The sequence below is a fragment of the Salmo trutta genome, chromosome 7, assembly GCF_901001165.1.
Source record: "Salmo trutta chromosome 7, fSalTru1.1, whole genome shotgun sequence".
Classification (NCBI taxonomy): Eukaryota; Metazoa; Chordata; class Actinopteri; order Salmoniformes; family Salmonidae; genus Salmo; species Salmo trutta.
The window spans coordinates 33789911-33807737 of record NC_042963.1 but is presented as its reverse complement, the minus strand read 5'-3'; the positions used below and the strand labels follow the sequence as shown (position 1 = coordinate 33807737).

The following is a 17827-nucleotide window of genomic DNA, read 5'->3' as shown; positions in this document are numbered from 1 at the left end:
CTAAAACTTTTTACCGGTAGTGCATATATATATATAAACATTTTCACAACATCCAGTTATTTTCTTATAGAAACACTGTCTTAAATATTCTACAACTATGTTTTTGCAAGTCCATGAACCCAAGTGAAAAAAAGTTCCAGAATAGTAATATCTTTATAACACATTGTTTGCTGTTCTAGATAGTTCTAACAGCAATGTCACTAGTTTGATCCCTAGTAGCTCTTCTAGGTCTTTAAGTGCATCTTGGCTGATTCGTCCTTCCAGTTCAGTGGTTGGTTGGCTTGCTATTGGTTGTGCATTCCCTTTTGAGCTTGCTATTGGTTGCTTCCAAACCCTTCAAAATCAAGGAGGGAAAAAAGGAGGATATACTCGTCATTTTATTGTCCCAAATTCTAGAATTGGTTAAAGTGGGTGCCAATATTATGCCATACTCTTATGTAGCTACGACCTCCAGCTTTTAGACTTCTAGTCTTTCACCAATGGTGAGTCTGACCACACTACAGAGTCTAGGAGTGTGGCACTCCTCCCTTTCTACCCTCCTCTCTTCCTTCCCAGTCCAGAGCTCTCTTCCATCTCTGCCTCTGACTGGGAACCAATCCAGTTTCCTCTCTCCAGAGGTCAGTCAGTCTGTCTGTCTGTCTCTGTCAATCTGTCAGGAGCAGGGCAGGGAGTCACCGGGGGAGACGACCTTTGAGCTGCCCCTTGCCCCAGTGCACGTTGGGAAGGGTCAGACACTTTCTGAAGTGCTCTAGCTGAGCCTGTAGTCTCTCTCTCTCATCTCTCACCCTCTGTCTCTGACTCAGCAGCTCCTAGAGGGAGAGAGAGAAAGAGAGGGAATGGAGCAAGAGAGAGATAAAGAGCGAAAGAGTTACTAAAAGAGTGAGTAGGGGTGAACAAAGCACATTAGTGTAAACAAACAGTCACAGACAGACAGACAGACAGACAGACAGACAGACAGACAGACAGACAGACAGACAGACAGACAGACAGACAGACAGACAGACAGACAGACAGAGTGCTGATCAAGCTTTAGTTTTTTACTTTTTGATCATAATAAATAAAATTGTATGGACAGATCCTAGATCCTCAAAAAGTTGATAACTGCTTGGCATCTGACCGCAAGGCACGACAGATGGTAGTGTGTATGGCCCTGTACATCACTGGAGCCCAGCTTCCAGTCATCCAGGACCTCTATACCAGCCAGTGTCAGAGGAAGGCCCTAAAAATTGTCAAAGACTCCAGCTACCCAAGTCATAGATTGTTCTCTCTGCTACCGCATGTCTGGAACCAACAGGACCCTGAACAGCTTCTTCCCCCAAGCCACAAGACTGCTAAATAGTTAGTCTGGGTAGCTATTGGCTAACTATTTAACTATCTGCATTGACCTTTTTTTTATCCTGTTGCCTAGTCACTTTATCCCTACCTATATGTACATATCTCCAATCAAATCAAATGTTATTTGTCACATTTTTTATTTATTTATTTATTTCACCTTTATTTAACCAGGTAGGCAAGTTGAGAACAAGTTCTCATTTACAATTGCGACCTGGCCAAGATAAAGCAAAGCAGTTCGACAACATACAACAACACAGAGTTACACATGGAATAAAACAACATACAATCAATGATGCAGTAGAAAAAAATAAGACTATATACAATGTGAGTAAATGATGTGAGAATAAGGGAGGTAAAGGCAAAAAATGCCATGGTGGCAAAGTAAATAAAGTATAGCAAGTACAACACTGGAATGGTACAACAGCTATAGTACACCCTACTGTGAAATGCTTATTTACAAGCCCTTAACCAACAATGCAGTTCAAGAAATAGAGTTAAGAAAATATTTACTAAATGTTTTAAAATTCTAAAATAAAATAAAAAGTAACAATAAAATAACAATAATGAGGCTATATACAGGGGGTACCGGTACAGAGTCAATGTGAGGGGATACAGGTTAGTCGAGGTAATTTGTACATGTAGGTAGGGGTAAAGTGACTATGAATAGATAATAAACAGCGAGTAGCAGCAGTGTAAAAATAAAGGGGTGCGGGGGGTCAAAGCAAATAGTCCAGGTGGCCATTTGATTCATTGTTTAGCAGTCTTATGATTTGGGGGTAGAAGCTGTTTAAAAGCCTCTTGGACCTAGACTTGGCGCTCTAGTACTGCTCGCTGTGCGGTAGCAGAGAGAACAGTCTATGACTTGGGTGTCTGGAGTCTTTAACACTTTTTTTGGCCTTCCTCTAACACCGCCTAGTATATAGGTCCTGTATGGCAGGAAGCTTGGCCACAGTGATGTACTGGGCCGTTCGCACTACCCTCTATAGCGCCTTATGTTCAGATGCCGAGCAGTTGCCATACCAGGCGGTGATGCAACTGGGAAGGATGCTCTCGATGATGCAGCTGTATAACTTTTTGAGGATCTGGGGAGCCAATCTACCTCAATTACCTCGTACCCCTGCACATCGACTCAGTACTGGTACCCTGTGTATATAGCCAAGTTATCGTTACTCATTGTGTATTTATTCCTTGTGTTAATATTCTGTTATTTCTGTTTTTTTATTTCTGCATTGTTGGGAAGTGTCCATAAATAAACATTTCACTGTTGGTCTACACCTGTCGTTTACAAAGCATGTGACAAATAACATTTGATTTGATTAGATCAGTACTCCTACTCTGAGACACTTTGTGGATATGTGAGCTTTGTGGACACTTTGTGGATATGTGAGCTTTGTGGACACTTTGTGGATATGGGAGCTTTGTGGACACTTTGTGGATATGGGAGCTTTGTGGACACTTTGTGGATATGGGAGCTTTGTGGACACTTTGTGGATATGGGCCCTGAGTTTCTTACCGCCATGCTGTGTGAGAGTTGTTCAGCTGTCAGACTGAGAGTGTAGTTCTGAGTCTCCAGCCTCCTGCACTGACTGTGGAGAACCTGTCTCTCCATACCCCGCTCTGAGAGAGAGGGGGAGAGAGAAATAGAGAGAGCGACAGGAGGGTAAAGGGGAGACATGGGGTCATAGAGGGAGAGGGAGGAAGACAGATAGGGAGATGGGCATAGATAGAGGATGAGAAATTGTATGTTGGGGAAGAGAAAGAAAATTTGACAAAAAACTAAAAACAATTTGTAGATGAAAGGTTAACTCACCATCCACATACTCCTGATACGCCTCAAAGACTGACTCTATGCCCTTCCACTTCCTAGGGGTTTCTTCCTCCTCCTCTTCGTCCTCCTCTTCCTCCTCTTCCTCTGAGCGCTCAAACCGTACACCATCAGGGTCATGGTGGGGTGGAGAAGGGTAGGGATGATGCCCATTGGTGGGGTGTGGAGGTGTGTGGAGGGGGTCTGGTCTCTTCAGAGGGGGGATGTTGTAGGGTGCTGAGGGCTCAGACTTTATACTGGACTCTGGAACGCATATGGAGCTACCCAGTGTCTTGTGGGTAGACTGCAACACAGCCTGGTGGAAGTGTTGGGCGAAGTCCTCCCGGATGAATCTTTCCCAGGGCTTGTTCTGCCCATTCTGCCCAGCCAGGGGCACCTTCGGTTGGGGAGGATGGCCAAGGTGGCCCGCTCCGTTCTGGAGACCCTGGAGCCACTTAGACGGGTGACGTTCGCACAGTCCTGCCCTGTCGGGGTGGAGGCCCAGGGGAGGGGGTTGGGGGTTTAGTGGGTCTGTGTGAAGGTTGTCGGGATGGTGGGGGTAGGGGAGCAAGGGGCTTGGGGAGTCTGGGTAGTGTAGTCCGTTTGACTTGCAGGTTGGGAGGTCAGGTGTGTAGTCGCCTGAAAACATAAACACAGTATAAGGATCTCATGGGTGTTACCCTTTGTTTGTATGTGTGTCTGTGTGTGTGCGTGCGCAAGCGCACATGAGTGTGTGTGTGCGTCTTACCAGTTGAGAGAACAGGAGTGCTGCTACAGAGGGGTAATGGGTTGTATCTGATGGTGTCCAATGTCACACTCTTTAGCTTTATAGCCTTCAGCAACCCCTCCATCTTTTCCTTATCTACAGAGCAAGAGAGAGATAGAAAAAGAGAGCAAGGGGGAGGGGTGAAAATGGGATAGATTCCTCAAATTCAATATGGACCTCAAAGCCAGTTCCACAGTTTTTTTTATTCTTCTCCTCTAATCAGGGAGAGATTTAGACACCAGGTTGGTGCAATTAACTATGAGGTAGAACAGAAAAACAGCAGTACTTCGGAACTCCTAGGGTAATATTTTAATACCCCTTGGATAGGGAATTAGAGTACACTAGGTTGTAGTGGATACGGGTTGGAGAATAAGGGTGTACTGTGGTGGTGTTAATGTACTGTATGTTACCTCTCCTCTGCTGGCTGGTCACATGGGACAGGCTAAGCATGTTGAGGAAGTGTTTCTTGTCCTCCAGTTGGGGGAAGCAGTTCATCTCTTCAGGGGTGAGAGTGGTGCTGAGGGGGGGAACGGGTGCCACAGTAGAACAAGGGATCTTCCTCTTGCCTTGTACAGGAGGAGGGGAGATGCTGCGCTCTCTCAGCATCCTCCTCCTCTTCCTCCTCTTCTGATGAAACAGCTGGTCACGATGGGCCAGCGTGGTCAGGCCACACACACGCAGAAAACACACCTTCTACAGAGAGACAGATTACAGAGAATTAAATCATACAACGATATAATAGAAGCACAAGTGAAAATTGTTCATGTGTGTGGTAGTTACCTCTGAGGACGTGTCTAGTTTTAGGGGGGGCTGCTCTGCTACCCTTCTGAGGTGGGCCCTCACTTCCTCCTCATCACTCTCATCATACGACTCATCTAGATCATAGTAATACCCTGGGGGAGGGGAGAAGAGAGCGAGAGAGAGCGAGAGAGAGCGAGAGAGAGAGAGAGTACAGACCAGATTTTTGTTAAAGCCCACACCAGATCTCGTCTTATCTCCTCTTGAATGCCCACTCTCCTCACCTCCCTCTTACGTCCCGTTTCTTCTTACCTCCCTCCCTGGCCTCTCTCCTCCTGCTCTCCTCCAGATCCAGCTTGCTGACCAGCCTGTGCTGCTGCTGAAGGATCTTATCGTACACCACTGGGTTTTGAGGCTCTTGGCCTGGCCGCTCAGACTTCTGGAGGTCCCTGGAGGGAGAGGGGGAGCTGGACGGGCGCTGGACCCCCAGGTCAGAGCTGGGGCTGGGGGAGGACAGGAGCAGTGAGCCCTGCTGTTGGAGGTGGTTATGGTGGTGGTTATGTTGGTGGTGGAGACTGTGAGTGGATCTTTCAAGCTCAGCCCTGCTCCAGAGGCCAGAAACCTGCAGAATTGGTCCCCTGATGAAGGAGAACCTCTCTGGGCCCTCCCCCGTCTTCCTGCATCCCTCTTCCCTCCGCTCCGAGCTGGGGGGCCACTCAGCTCTGGTCAGACCAGGAGGAGGACGGGAGGGGGGAATAGGGGAGTCAAACCTGCGACGAGGTTCTGGGGGGGTCTCTGTGAGAGAGGCAGGGTTCCAGAGGGTGGTGGGAGGGACAGGGTGGTGGGGGAGGAGGTGAGGGTGAGCTTTGGGGGAGATGAGTGGAGGTGGGGTTCCTAGGTGGGGTTGAGACTCTCTGTTGCCTGGGTCACGCTGGCTGGCGTTGGACCTGTGAAGACAAGAAAAACAATATAGTCACACACAAACACACACACACACACACACACAAACACACTTGGTTTTTATCAGAGTTGACCTTGATGATGCAGCCAAGCTAAAAGCAGATGTCAGCAGAGTAGAAAGAGCACTGACTCGGAGGATACTGCAGTGTTATCTTAATACATGCATTAACGCACGCACATCGTGTTTCATTTGTAAAAGTGAGCCCGAGAGGGGGGGTGACGTGGGGGGCTCTGAAGTACCAGAAAAAAATCACCTTTATAATAATAAAGCATTGCATGCATTATCATTGCTTTTGCATTATCGTTGCTTTTGCATTACCATTGCTTTTGCGTACTGGCATAGAGCAGTAGAGTAGAGGTGCTTGCAGAAGTTGCACACATGGGGGAAAGAATGTGGAGCTTAGGGTCTAGGAAAAATGTTGTCTTTTAGAAACACATTTCACACAATTCTACGTCATTTTTGATGACTAGATACTTTAGCAGAATCTTTTTTTATTACCTCACAAATGATCAAAATGACAGGCTACTATGACATCGACAAACTGAGAATCTCAGATCAATAAAAATAGTCCAGGCCTAGGTGTGAGGAGACACACAGAGTGTACAATACGAGGAGGAAATGATAGTCCTAAAAAAGCTTTCCAGTTTCACTGACTCAGCCAATGATGCACAGCTCACTCACCAGCGATGGCCAATGCGCTCGTGCCAAAAGCTCATCTCTCTCTTGTTTTACTTTGTAAAACAATGCTGTTCACTTAAAAGGCCTATTTGGAAGTTGATCAAATATTTTGGTAGATTATAGACAGATTAGAGTCTTCTCTTTTCAGCAGGAGCCATATGCTTTCCAACGATTGTATTTGAAATATTGCGAAAGGCCTGTTTTGGCAAGATGCTGTTCACTGACAGATTTGCAACGCTATTTCTCCTCTGTGGCTAAATTATAGTCATAGGCCCACTCCCGGTGTAGTATTCTGAATGATTCCCTTTCTTTCTGAACTGACAGCAGTAATTCTAGAACTTTGGCAAATGTATTTCAATTGATCAGGAGTGCTGTGGCACCTCCAGCACCCTTCCCGCGGCTATGATGATGATTCTATAAGGTAATAAATGATGAAGTGCAACGCTGGAGGGATGAGAGTTGCAGGCTCATGTCTATCAGAGCAGAGAGAGATCATAGACAGTGAATCTCATTCTAGTTCTGTGAGAGTTACAGGCACGATTCTCTCTCTCACCACAGCAATGACCACTCATTGGTCTATAGTAGGGGTACTGAACTCTTACACTACGAGGTCCGGCGCCTGCTGGTTTACTGTTCTACCTGATAATTAATTGCACACACCTGGTGTCACAGGCTAAATCAGTCCCTGACTAGAGGGGAACAATGAAAAAATGCAGTGAAACCAGCTTCGAGGTCCAGAGTTAAATTTGAGGGATCATAGGCTACAACAGGGGTGTCAAACACATTCCACAGAGGCCCGAGTGTCTGCCAGTTTTAGTTTTTTCCTTTCAATTAAGACCTTTACAACCAGGTGAAAGGGAGTTGCTTACTAATTAGTGAGCTTAATTCATAAATAAAGTACAAGGGTGGAGCGAAAACCCCGCAGAAACTCGGCCCTCCGTGGAATGATTTTGACACATGCTACATGTTGCGTAAACCATAAACCCGGGCCGGCCCAACACAAATCAATTCTTAGAATATCAGCCGCTATTCAAATGACATTTTTAGTGGGCAGGAGAATTACAGACAAGGCAACTTGAATGAACTCTGATTGTTTTTATTAAAAATGTTACATTACAAACAGTTATAAGCAGTGGCGGAAAAAGTGCCGAATTGTCATACTTACAAAAGTAAAGATACTTTAATAGAAAATTACTCAAGTAAAAGTGGAAGTCACCTAGTAAAATACTACTTGAGTAAAAGTATTTGGTTTTAAATACTTAAGTATCAAAAGTAAATGTAAGAATCATTTCAAATTCCTTATAATGAGCAAACCAGACGGCACCATTTTCTTTTTTCTTTTATTTATGTATAGCCGAGGGCACACTCCAACACTCAGACGCCATTTACAAACGAAGCATGTGTTTAGTGAGTCCGACAGATCAGAGGCAGTAGGGATGACCAGTGATCTTCTCTTGATAAGTTTGTGAATTAGACCATTTTCCTGTACTGCTAAGCATTCAAAATGTAAAGAGTACTTTTGGATGTCAAGGAAAATGTATGGAGTAAAAAGTACATAATTGTATTTAGGAATGTAGTGAACTAGAAGTAAAAGTTGTCAAAAATATAAATAGTAAAGTAAAGTACAGATACCCAAAAAAACGACTTAAGTAGAACATTCAAGTATTTTTAATTAAGTACTTTACACCACTGGTGATAAGAGGTAACGAATCCTAGAAAATGCGTTCCGGAACGAAACATTTAAAAACTGAAAGGTACCGGATCCTGTTCCAAATGAAGCCCTGATGCACATACAAACACCCTGCAGGGGAAACTGATTAACTTATGCATATCTCAACTGCTTGTTCATTGCCTGATTAGACACTCACCTGTAGCTGTGTCTCCTAGGCTCCACCCCTTCCCCAGGTGACCACGTCTCACTCTCCTGCCCCTGCCGGCGTTGCTTTGACAACCAGAGCTTCTCCCCATTGGCCTGATGGAGCTTCATTGCAGAGGCCAGTGTTCCATGGAGCCCCCCGGTAGAGCCTGAGGCAGTGTGTGCGTTCCCCATCTGAGAGGGCACCAGGGTGGGAATGGGGTGAGAGGCTGACCCCCTGGAGGACTGGAAGTCTGGCTGTAGAGGTTTAGGGACTGGGAGGGCAGGGAGGGTGGGCTTACCTGGGGAAAAGAGATGAAGTATTATAATTAAACACTACATCATGCACTTTATAATGCATGATATGGATGGTGATCAGTCTCTACGTTCAAGAGAAATATCTGCTGCTTAATTAACGGGAAATCAACCAATCAGTGTGTGTATTTCATCTTTACTGTATGTGTGTGTGTGTGTGTGTGTGTGTGTGTGTGTGTGTGTGTGTGTGTGTGTGTATGTACACCGCACCCAGTCTGTTGGGTGTCAGCCTCTCCCCAGGTCTGACCCTGTCCTCCGGCGGAGCCGTGAGAGCCTTCAATCCAGCAAGGTACTGGGTCCCCACCGCTTTCACCATCTCCCTCTGCCTCTCTTTCTCCCTCTGCCTCTCTCTCTCCCTCTGCCTTTCTCTCTCCCTCTGCCTTTCTCGCTCCCTTTCCCTCTCTCTGTCCCGCTCCCTCTCTCTCTCCCGTTCCAGCTCAAGCTCCCTCTGTTTCTCTCGTTGGCGAAGGTCTTCCTCCATCTGTAGTCTGTGGGGAGGTTAAAAGATACACACACATCCACATGGGAGAGATGCAACACCCAACATGGGGCAGATTAACCACACACTGTTAAACACACACACCTATGCACACACATGCCCACGCTTGCATGCGCGCACACACACACAGAGCATTAAGACAGCATGAGTGAGCAAGAGAAGATGAACAATTAATAGGTAACCACAGGATATAAACACACACAGACACAGATGTGTGTATTGGTGTGTATGATGTGTATATGATAGCAAAATATAACACAGTCAGCAACCTGTGCCTTTCCTGCAGAGAGATTACAAAGTGTGTGTGCATGTATGAGTGTAACACCTCTCAGCCAGAGTGATTGTTCAGCTTCCAAAGGTAGCAGCCCTCAGGGCAGGTGCAGGTGTGTGTATGTATTAGAAGCGTGTGTGTTACCTCTCAGCTATTGCGTTGTGTGTGTGGCTGAGCTCCCCAGGGTAGCGTGCCCCAGGCACGTGCATGTGGAGGGCAGAGGGGTGGAGGGTAGAGAAGGCTCCGCCTGCTGGTACAGAGTAGAACTGAGAGCGCAGTGCAGACAGACACAGAGACTCCTCCATCCTGGAACACACAGAGAGAGAGACAAGGGGAAAAGGACTTGCAGGAGAGGCAAAGAGAGAGGGAGCAATTCATTTCAACCTTTGGCACATTTTGGGGTTCAGTCGCCATTTATACATCCCAACCCGGACACACAAACACAAAGGTTGCTTCAAACCTCTGTCTCCCTGTCTGTCTCTCTGTGTCCCTGTCTGTCTCTCTGTGTCCCTGTCTGTCTCTCTGTCTCCCTGTCTCTCTGTGTCCCTGTCTGTCTCTCTGTCTCCCTGTCTCTCTGTGTCCCTGTCTGTCTCTCTGTGTCCCTGTCTGTCTGTGTCCCTGTTTGTCTCTCTGTGTCCCTGTTTGTCTCTCTGTGTCCCTGTTTGTCTCTCTGTCTCCCTGTCTCTCTGTGTCGCTGTCTGTCTCTCTGTCTCTCTGTCTGTCTGTGTCCCTGTTTGTCTCTCTGTGTCCCTGTTTGTCTCTCTGTGTCCCTGTCTGTCTCTCTGTCTCCCTGTCTCTCTTTCTGAGTCCCTGTCTGTCTCTCTGTCTCACTGTCTGTCTGTGTCCCTGCCTGTCTCTCGGTGTCCCTGTCTGTCTCTCTGTCTCCCTGCCTGTCTCTTTGTCTTCCTGTCTGTCTGCCTGTCTCTCTGTGTCTCTGTCTCATCTGTAGAACACTGATTCTATAGAGTCAGACTGAGGTAGGCAGGGTGGTCTATAGACTGACCTGTGTATGTGGTGGAGGTAGGCAGGGTGGTCTATATACTGACCTGTGTATGTGGTGGAGGTAGGCAGGGTGGTCTATAGACTGACCTGTGTATGTGGTGGAGGTAGGCAGGGTGGTCTATATACTGACCTGCGTAGGTGGTGGAGGTAGGCAGGGTGGTCTATAGACTGACCTGTGCAGGTAGGCAGGGTGGTCTATATACTGACCTGTGTATGTGGTGGAGGTAGGCAGGGTGGTCTATAGACTGACCTGTGCAGGTAGGCAGGGTGGTCTATATACTGACCTGTGTAGGTGGTGGAGGTAGGCAGGGTGGTCTATATACTGACCTGTGTAGGTAGGCAGGGTGGTCTATATACTGACCTGTGTAGGTGGTGGAGGTAGGCAGGGTGGTCTATATACTGACCTATGTAGGTGGTAGAGGTAGGCAGGGTGGTCTATATACTGACCTGTGTAGGTAGGCAGGGTGGTCTATAGACTGACCTGTGCAGGTGGTGGATGTAGGCAGGGTGGTCTATATACTGACCTGTGTAGGTAGGCAGGGTGGTCTATATATTGACCTGTGTAGGTGGTGGAGGTAGGCAGGGTGGTCTATATACTGACCTGTGTAGGTAGGCAGGGTGGTCTATAGACTGACCTGTGTAGGTGGTAGAGGTAGGCAGGGTGGTCTATAGACTGACCTGTGCAGGTAGGCAGGGTGGTCTATATACTGACCTGTGTAGGTGGTGGAGGTAGGCAGGGTGGTCTATAGACTGACCTGTGTAGGTGGTAGAGGTAGGCAGGGTGGCCTATAGACTGACCTGTGTAGGTGGTGGAGGTAGGCAGGGTGGTCTATAGACTGACCTGTGTAGGTGGTGGAGGTAGGCAGGGTGGTCTATATACTGACCTGTGTAGGTGGTGGAGGTAGGCAGGGTGGTCTATATACTGACCTGTGCAGGTAGGCAGGGTGGTCTATATACTGACCTGTGTAGGTAGGCAGGGTGGTCTATAGACTAACCTGTGTAGGTGGTGGAGGTAGGCAGGGTGGTCTATATACTGACCTGTGTAGGTGGTGGAGGTAGGCAGGGTGGTCTATAGACTGACCTGTGTAGGTGGTGGAGGTAGGCAGGGTGGTCTATATACTGACCTGTGTAGGTGGTGGAGGTAGGCAGGGTGGTCTATATACTGACCTGTGTAGGTGGTGGAGGTAGGCAGGGTGGTCTATATACTGACCTGTGCAGGTAGGCAGGGTGGTCTATAGACTGACCTGTGTAGGTGGTGGAGGTAGGCAGGGTGGTAGTAGGCAGCAGCAGCAGTAACATGGGCAGCGGTGACGGGGTCGAGCCCCAGGTGCAGCGAGGGTAGACGGAGGTCGTCTGAGGTAGCAAAGGGGCGGAGTCCTCTCAGGTACTCCTCTGGGACCGTCCCCGAGGGAACCGCAGGGTGTACCTGACCAGGTAGACTACAGGAGGGGGAGGAGTTGGGGATTAGATTGCAAATTTGAGTCTGCTGATTTTGGGGTGAACGGAGGATAGTGCATATGTGGTTTAAGCAAGAGAGACTTATCCGTTGCACTGTTGATGGGTTTGTGTGTGTCTGTGTGTGTCTGTGTACATGTGTGTGGTGTATTTGTATGTGTGTGTATAACCATCCAGGAGTGATTCACCTAAGGCCCTGTAGTCCGCGATCCTGCATGACAGAGCTGGGGGTGAGGCTGAAGGGGTAAGAGGAATGAGCCAAGACGTGAGGAGAGGGGACAGGATAACCTCCTTTCTCCTGGGTAGGGCTGAGCTCAGACCCAACACTCTCCCTACTCACTCCACAAACACCTGACTCAGCCTGACAGAGAGAGGGAGAGGGAGGGAGAAGAAGAGAGAGACGGAAATAGATCATGTTTGTTAAGCAAAATAAAAAATCTCCCACTCACAACATGTATTCATGTCAGGATTTGTCCCTTAATGTTGAGCTAACCATAGCATGTTAACACTGTCATTGGCTATCAATGTAGCTACTCCAACCCCCACTCTGTTAGGAACACGCATCACTGAATCCCCTGCCAGCAATGCTCTCATCACTACTCTGACACCCCTGTCATGTCTGTCCCCTACACACACACACATCACCTTCTTCTAGGTCACAGCAAGAGACTCTCATGTTAATAGCTCTATGAGCTTGAGGCAGGGAAGGAGAGGGGAATGGAGGGAGAGGGGAACGGAGAGAGTGGGGGACAAGGGAGAAGGGAATGGAGGGAGAGGGGAACGGAGAGAGTGGGGGACAAGGGAGAAGGGAATGGAGGGAGAGGGGAACGGAGAGAGTGGGGGACAAGGGAGAAGGGAATGGAGGGAGAGGGGAACGGAGAGAGTGGGGGACAAGGGAGAAGGGAATGGAGGGAGAGGGGAACGGAGAGAGTGGGGGACAAGGGAGAAGGGAATGGAGGGAGAGGGGGCGGAGGGTGAGGAGAGTGGAGGGAGAGGGGGCGGAGAGAGTGGGGGTCAAGGGAGAAGGGAATGGAGGGAGAGGGGGCAGAGGGTGAGGAGAGTGGAGGGAGAGGGGGTGGAGAGAGTGGGGGACAAGGGAGAAGGGAATGGAGGGAGAGGGGGCGGAGGGTGAGGAGAGTGGAGGGAGAGGGGGTGGAGAGAGTGGGGGACAAGGGAGAAGGGAATGGAGGGAGAGGGGGGCGGAGGGTGAGGAGAGTGGAGGGAGAGGGGGTGGAGAGAGTGGGGGACAAGGGAGAAGGGAATGGAGGGAGAGGGGGGCGGAGGGTGAGGAGAGTGGAGGGAGAGGGTGACGAAGGCAGAGGGGAACGGAGGAAGAGGGGAGCAAAGGGAGAGGGGGCGGAGCGAGAGTTGGTGGGAGGGAGAGGGGGACAGGGGAGAGGGGGAAGGTAGTGGAAAGTGGAAGAAGGAGAGGGGAAATGGAGCAGGGGGAAGGAGGGAGAGGGGGAGAGTAGGAGAGAGGGAGGATGAGGATGAAATAGATGAAAGGGAGGGGAGATGACCTCTCAGCTGTTAACTAAAAGCCCACCCGGGTGGAGAAGTGCTTCTGATATGTCAGAGCAAGTTAAGATCAGGGCTGGAGGCAACATCCTAAAACTCATCCTCTACTACCCCCTTCATCTTTCTCTGCTGTCTACCTCTCTCCCCATCAAGTATAAACAACCACACACTCACTCACTCTACCAAACTACTCCCACACATGAGTAACCTTGCTGAGGACATATTAGCTCCCAGTGCTAATGCCTAGGCTTAAGCTGAGTTGAATAATACAGTCTAGAGCAGTGGTCACCAACTGGTTGATTGCAATCCAAGTCATTCCTAGTCGATCACCAAACATTGGTGTAAAAAAAACTTGAACGCACAGCAAAGTTCATACTGTGAGATTTCTAAACTTTTAAAACCATGACTAGAGAGAGACTCAATGAATACAGCAAAGAGTTGCTGTTTTTATTAGTAAGTTCATGATTAAGTTGTTGTTCAGCACTGTCAACACTTCGTTCAACACTTTAATAAGCCATAAAATGTGTGTTCTCCCTCCTTCCACTCACACTACAACCAGCACTGCAGCTGCAATGAATTACTATAGCAAAGTGTTCCCATAAGCTTGTGTTATTAGCAGCTTGTGTATTTTTAATATCTATGAATATTTCACTTTCTCTGGTCATAGTAAAAACATGAATTGGTGCATGAGTCAGCTGGAAGTCCCCATTTCTCAGCGGAGGGACGGTGTCGGTGAGTCGGGTGAGAGGCACACTCACCTCTGCTCCCTCCCTCCCCTCAAACTGACCATCATATGCAGGCCGTCAAAAAAAACAATATATACTATGCTCATTCAGCTTTTTCAGCACACACCTTGACCCCTGACCTTGCTGATAGCCAATTAGCCTCCACAGGCTGTCCTTATTGGTTGAACTGGATGTACTCTGACTGGATGTGTTGTGTTCTGGGAGTCATTCTGAATAGAAACACCTGCTACATCCATGTAGAGAATGTCAAAACATCATATCCTTTCAGTCCTTAAAGTGGAACTGACAGCGTTTTAACTCTTTGCAGATATGAAACAAACAGACAATCATAATATCAGTCAAAAATATATCAAATAACCAATTTATGCTACAAAACCAACTTAATTAGAGGTTTTTAAAATAGGTTCTATTCGACTCAACATTCCATGACGTACACTAAGGCATTGTTGGCCTTAGTGGAGGCAGTTCAATGCATGATTAATATAATTCACCAGTACATTTCTTGGTAGTCCAAAAACTATTGGTATCGGGTTGAAAATCACAGCTGGCCTGGTACATTGTTTGCAGCCTCCATTCGGATGCACTGTTTCAGTTTCAATGACTCAGTATTTTGGACAAAAACTGAAGAATGTAACTAATGCTGGGAATGTCAATTCAATCAAACCAGCAAGAGCAATCATCACAAGTCAGTCATAACGTGGCTAAAAGACTAGCATATCTAATTATGTAGCAAGCTAAAAACACTGAGCCTAATGTTAGCTAGATAGCTAGCTGTTAGGAGGATGTCATGTCATTGTAGGAGTGGGTTAGTGACTGACTTTTCCCCCTCATATTGTTTTTCGGTGGCTATACACAGCTAGAGATGCTGGTGTCAGTTGGTTAGCTAGCAAGAACTTGAATGACTGTTATCCAGTTAGCATATCTCTTGCGTTCGCAAATTCACTCTGGCTATCTACTCCGATTTCAGAGCACTCTCGTCTGAGTGTGCCAGAGCGCAGAATAACTGATGAATTTATGAACTTGCACTACCTGCAAGATACAGTTGAAATCAGAAGTTTACATACACCTTAGCCAAATACATTTAAACTCTGTTTTTTCACAATTCCTGACATTTAATCCTAATAAAAAGTCCGTCTTAGGTCAGTTAGGACACCACTTTATTTTAAGAATGTGAAAATGTCAGAATAATAGTATAGAGAATGATTTATTTCAACTTTTATTTCTTTCATCACATTCCCAGTGGGTCAGAAGTTTACATACACTCAATTAGTATTTGGTAGCATTGCCTTTAAATTGTTTAACTTGGGTCAAACGTTTCGGGTAGCCTTCCACAAGCTTCCCACAATAAGTTGGGTGAATTTTGGCCCATTCCTCCTGACAGAGCTGGTGTAACTGAGTCAGGTTTCTAGGCCTCCTTGCTCTCACACGCTTTTTCAGTTCTGCCCACAAATTTTCTATAGGATTGAGGTCAGGGCTTTGTGATGGCCACTCCAATACCTTGACTTAGTTGTCCTTAAGCCATTTTGCCAAAACTTTGGAAGTATGCTTGTGGTCATTGTCCATTTGGAAGACCCATTTGCGACCAAGCTTTAACTTCCTGACTGATGTCTTGAGATGTTGCTTTAATATATCCACATAATTTTCCTTTCTCATGATGCCATCTATTTTGTGAAGTGCACCAGTCCTTCCTGCAGCAAAGCACCACCACAACATGATGCTGCCACCCCCATGCTTCACGGTTGGGATGGTGTTCTTCGGCTTGCAAGCTTCCCCCTTTTTCCTCCAAACATAACGATGGTCATTATGGCCAAACAGTTATATTTTTGTTTCATCAGACCAGAGGACATTTCTCCAAAAAGTACTATGTTTGTCCCCATGTGCAGTTGCAAACCATAGTCTGGCTTTTTTATGGAGGTTTTGGAGCAGTGGCTTCTTCCTTGCTGAGCAGCCTTTCAGGTTATGTCGATATAGGACTCGTTTTACTGTGGCTATAGATACTTTTGTACCTGTTTCCTCCAGCATCTTCACAAGGTCTTTTGCTGTTGTTCTGGGATTAATTTGCACTTTTCTTACCAAAGTACGTTAATCTCTAGGAGACAGAACGCATCTCCTTCCTGAGCAGTATGGTGACTGTGTGGTCCCATGGTGTTTATACTTGCGTACTATTGTTTGTACAGATGAACGTGGTACCTTCAGGCATTTGGAAATTGCTCCCAAGGATGAACCAGATTTGTGAAGGTCCACCATTTTTTTTCTGAGGTCTTGGCTGATTTCTTTAGATTTTCCCATGATGTCAAGCAAAGAGGCACTGAAAAGCAAGTTTTAATGACTCCAACCTAAGTGTATGTAAACTTCCGACTTCAACTGTATGACCGGTGTCAGTAAACCTAGGCAAAAAAATAAATAGTTAGTCAAGAATGCTCTAGATAACATGTAAACAGCCTAACCAGCTCTGCTAGGGTGAGTAAAATGGTCAGAGTGAGGTGTTCTCTCATTTGTGTCTGGAAGTAGCTTGCTAGCAAGCTAGCCAACTTTAGCCAGTTAGCTTGAATGATTGGTTGGGACAAGAATGAATGCATTGGCAAGCAAGCTGCAGAAGGACGAGTAGGCTACATTCCCCATCGTTTATCAGTGCACTTATGACGGGAACTAGATTTAAAAGTTTGAAAGGGTTTATCTAATTTTCCTTCATTAGATTTTAGCTCATCTTGCTCTGGCTAGCATTAGTTGTTCATCTTGTTGTTGTTGCTGTGCAAAACTGAGGGAGAGAGAGCCTACCTTTTCATGGTTGTTTGATCAATAGCACTGTAATGTTCCCAAATGTAAGAAGACTCCCGTGGTATTTACTTATTTGTAGAAAAACTTTCAGGTGTAATTTGTGGCTTTTGGCGAATGCGTTCTAATTGTCTAATGTTGCAACTGCCTGTCACAGTATCCACAGAAGGTGGCGCCCTTCCTCGGTCGGGCGGCGCTCGGCGGTCATCGTCGCCGGCCTACTAGCTGCCACCGATCTATGTTTCTGTGTCTTTTGGTTTTGTCTGTCTAGGGCCGCACCTGTTCCTTGTTTGTCATTAGTGGGGGGTATTTAGTTTGTCCTTTTGTGTTCAGTAATTCGTGCGGGATTGTTTGTCTGTCGCTAAGAGGGCAGGTGGTAGTTAGCGCTGCCTTAGTATTCAGCGTGTTGCTATTCTGTATTGTGTTTGCCGGGCTGCGCCCCGTATGTTATCGTTTTGGAACGATTCTCCTCTTTGGGTGTTGTGCGCACCCTGTGCTTTTTCGGCTACCTTATTTTCTACGGTGGAATAAAACTTCTGTGCTACCGAACCTCAGTCTCCTGCTATTGACTCTGCCCCTTTCCTGCTCCTAAGAAAACGTGACACTGCCTGTAAACACAGTCCAGTTCAAAGTGAATGATGGCAGGCCTGTGTGGCAAATGGCTTGTTGGCATAAAGGCCTACTGTAGCTCTGATTGGCTATTGCGCACCGGTCTGTGTAGATTCTGGTCTTGGACGAGACCGATGTTTTTATTAGGTTTTATTTGCTGCAGTGTCTATTAATTGTCCAAACGCATGGGCTTTCCCACTCTATATTGCTGTAGAATTTTCACAAATGCCTTAGTATATGTAATTCCCAAACATTCTAAGAATTTTGAAAATGTGGAAATGAGCATATCTAAGTGCTCGCTTGTCAGAAAATGTTTTGAAAAGTAAAAATATTATTCCTGGGGATGTATATGAACAGATTTTTAAAAGATTTAATGTTGCTAAAATGCTGTCAGTTCCACTTTAACTTCCTTCCTTCATACTTACTTTCCTCTATCCCTGTCCCCCTTTCTTTTTCACTCAGTCCAACTCCCTCTGATTATACCCCCCTCTCTCTTTCTC

The 17827-nt window shown here is 46.8% G+C and overlaps 1 protein-coding gene across 5 annotated transcripts in view; it reads right to left on the bottom strand.

Annotated features, from left to right (window-relative positions):
- Positions 1 to 17827, bottom strand: part of LOC115197280 (genetic suppressor element 1) — a 36642-nt gene continuing 18815 nt past the window's right edge. For 2 of the 5 annotated variants that reach the window (XM_029758660.1, XM_029758661.1), the window contains exons 4-14: positions 11868 to 12040; positions 11469 to 11663; positions 9367 to 9528; positions 8663 to 8940; positions 8151 to 8439; positions 4956 to 5590; positions 4686 to 4798; positions 4316 to 4598; positions 3888 to 4001; positions 3146 to 3778; positions 2631 to 2952 (exon numbers count right to left, since the gene is read on the bottom strand). In XM_029758660.1, the coding sequence (XP_029614520.1) occupies positions 2666 to 2952; positions 3146 to 3778; positions 3888 to 4001; positions 4316 to 4598; positions 4686 to 4798; positions 4956 to 5590; positions 8151 to 8439; positions 8663 to 8940; positions 9367 to 9528; positions 11469 to 11663; positions 11868 to 12040 (3162 nt within the window). In that variant the 3' untranslated portion in view covers positions 2631 to 2665. Of the gene's footprint in view, positions 810 to 2630; positions 2953 to 3145; positions 3779 to 3887; positions 4002 to 4315; positions 4599 to 4685; positions 4799 to 4955; positions 5591 to 8150; positions 8440 to 8662; positions 8941 to 9366; positions 9529 to 10508; positions 10675 to 11468; positions 11664 to 11867; positions 12041 to 16721; positions 16854 to 17827 lie in introns of those variants that run through there. The other 3 variants (XM_029758662.1, XM_029758663.1, XM_029758664.1) reach the window with 3 other exon arrangements.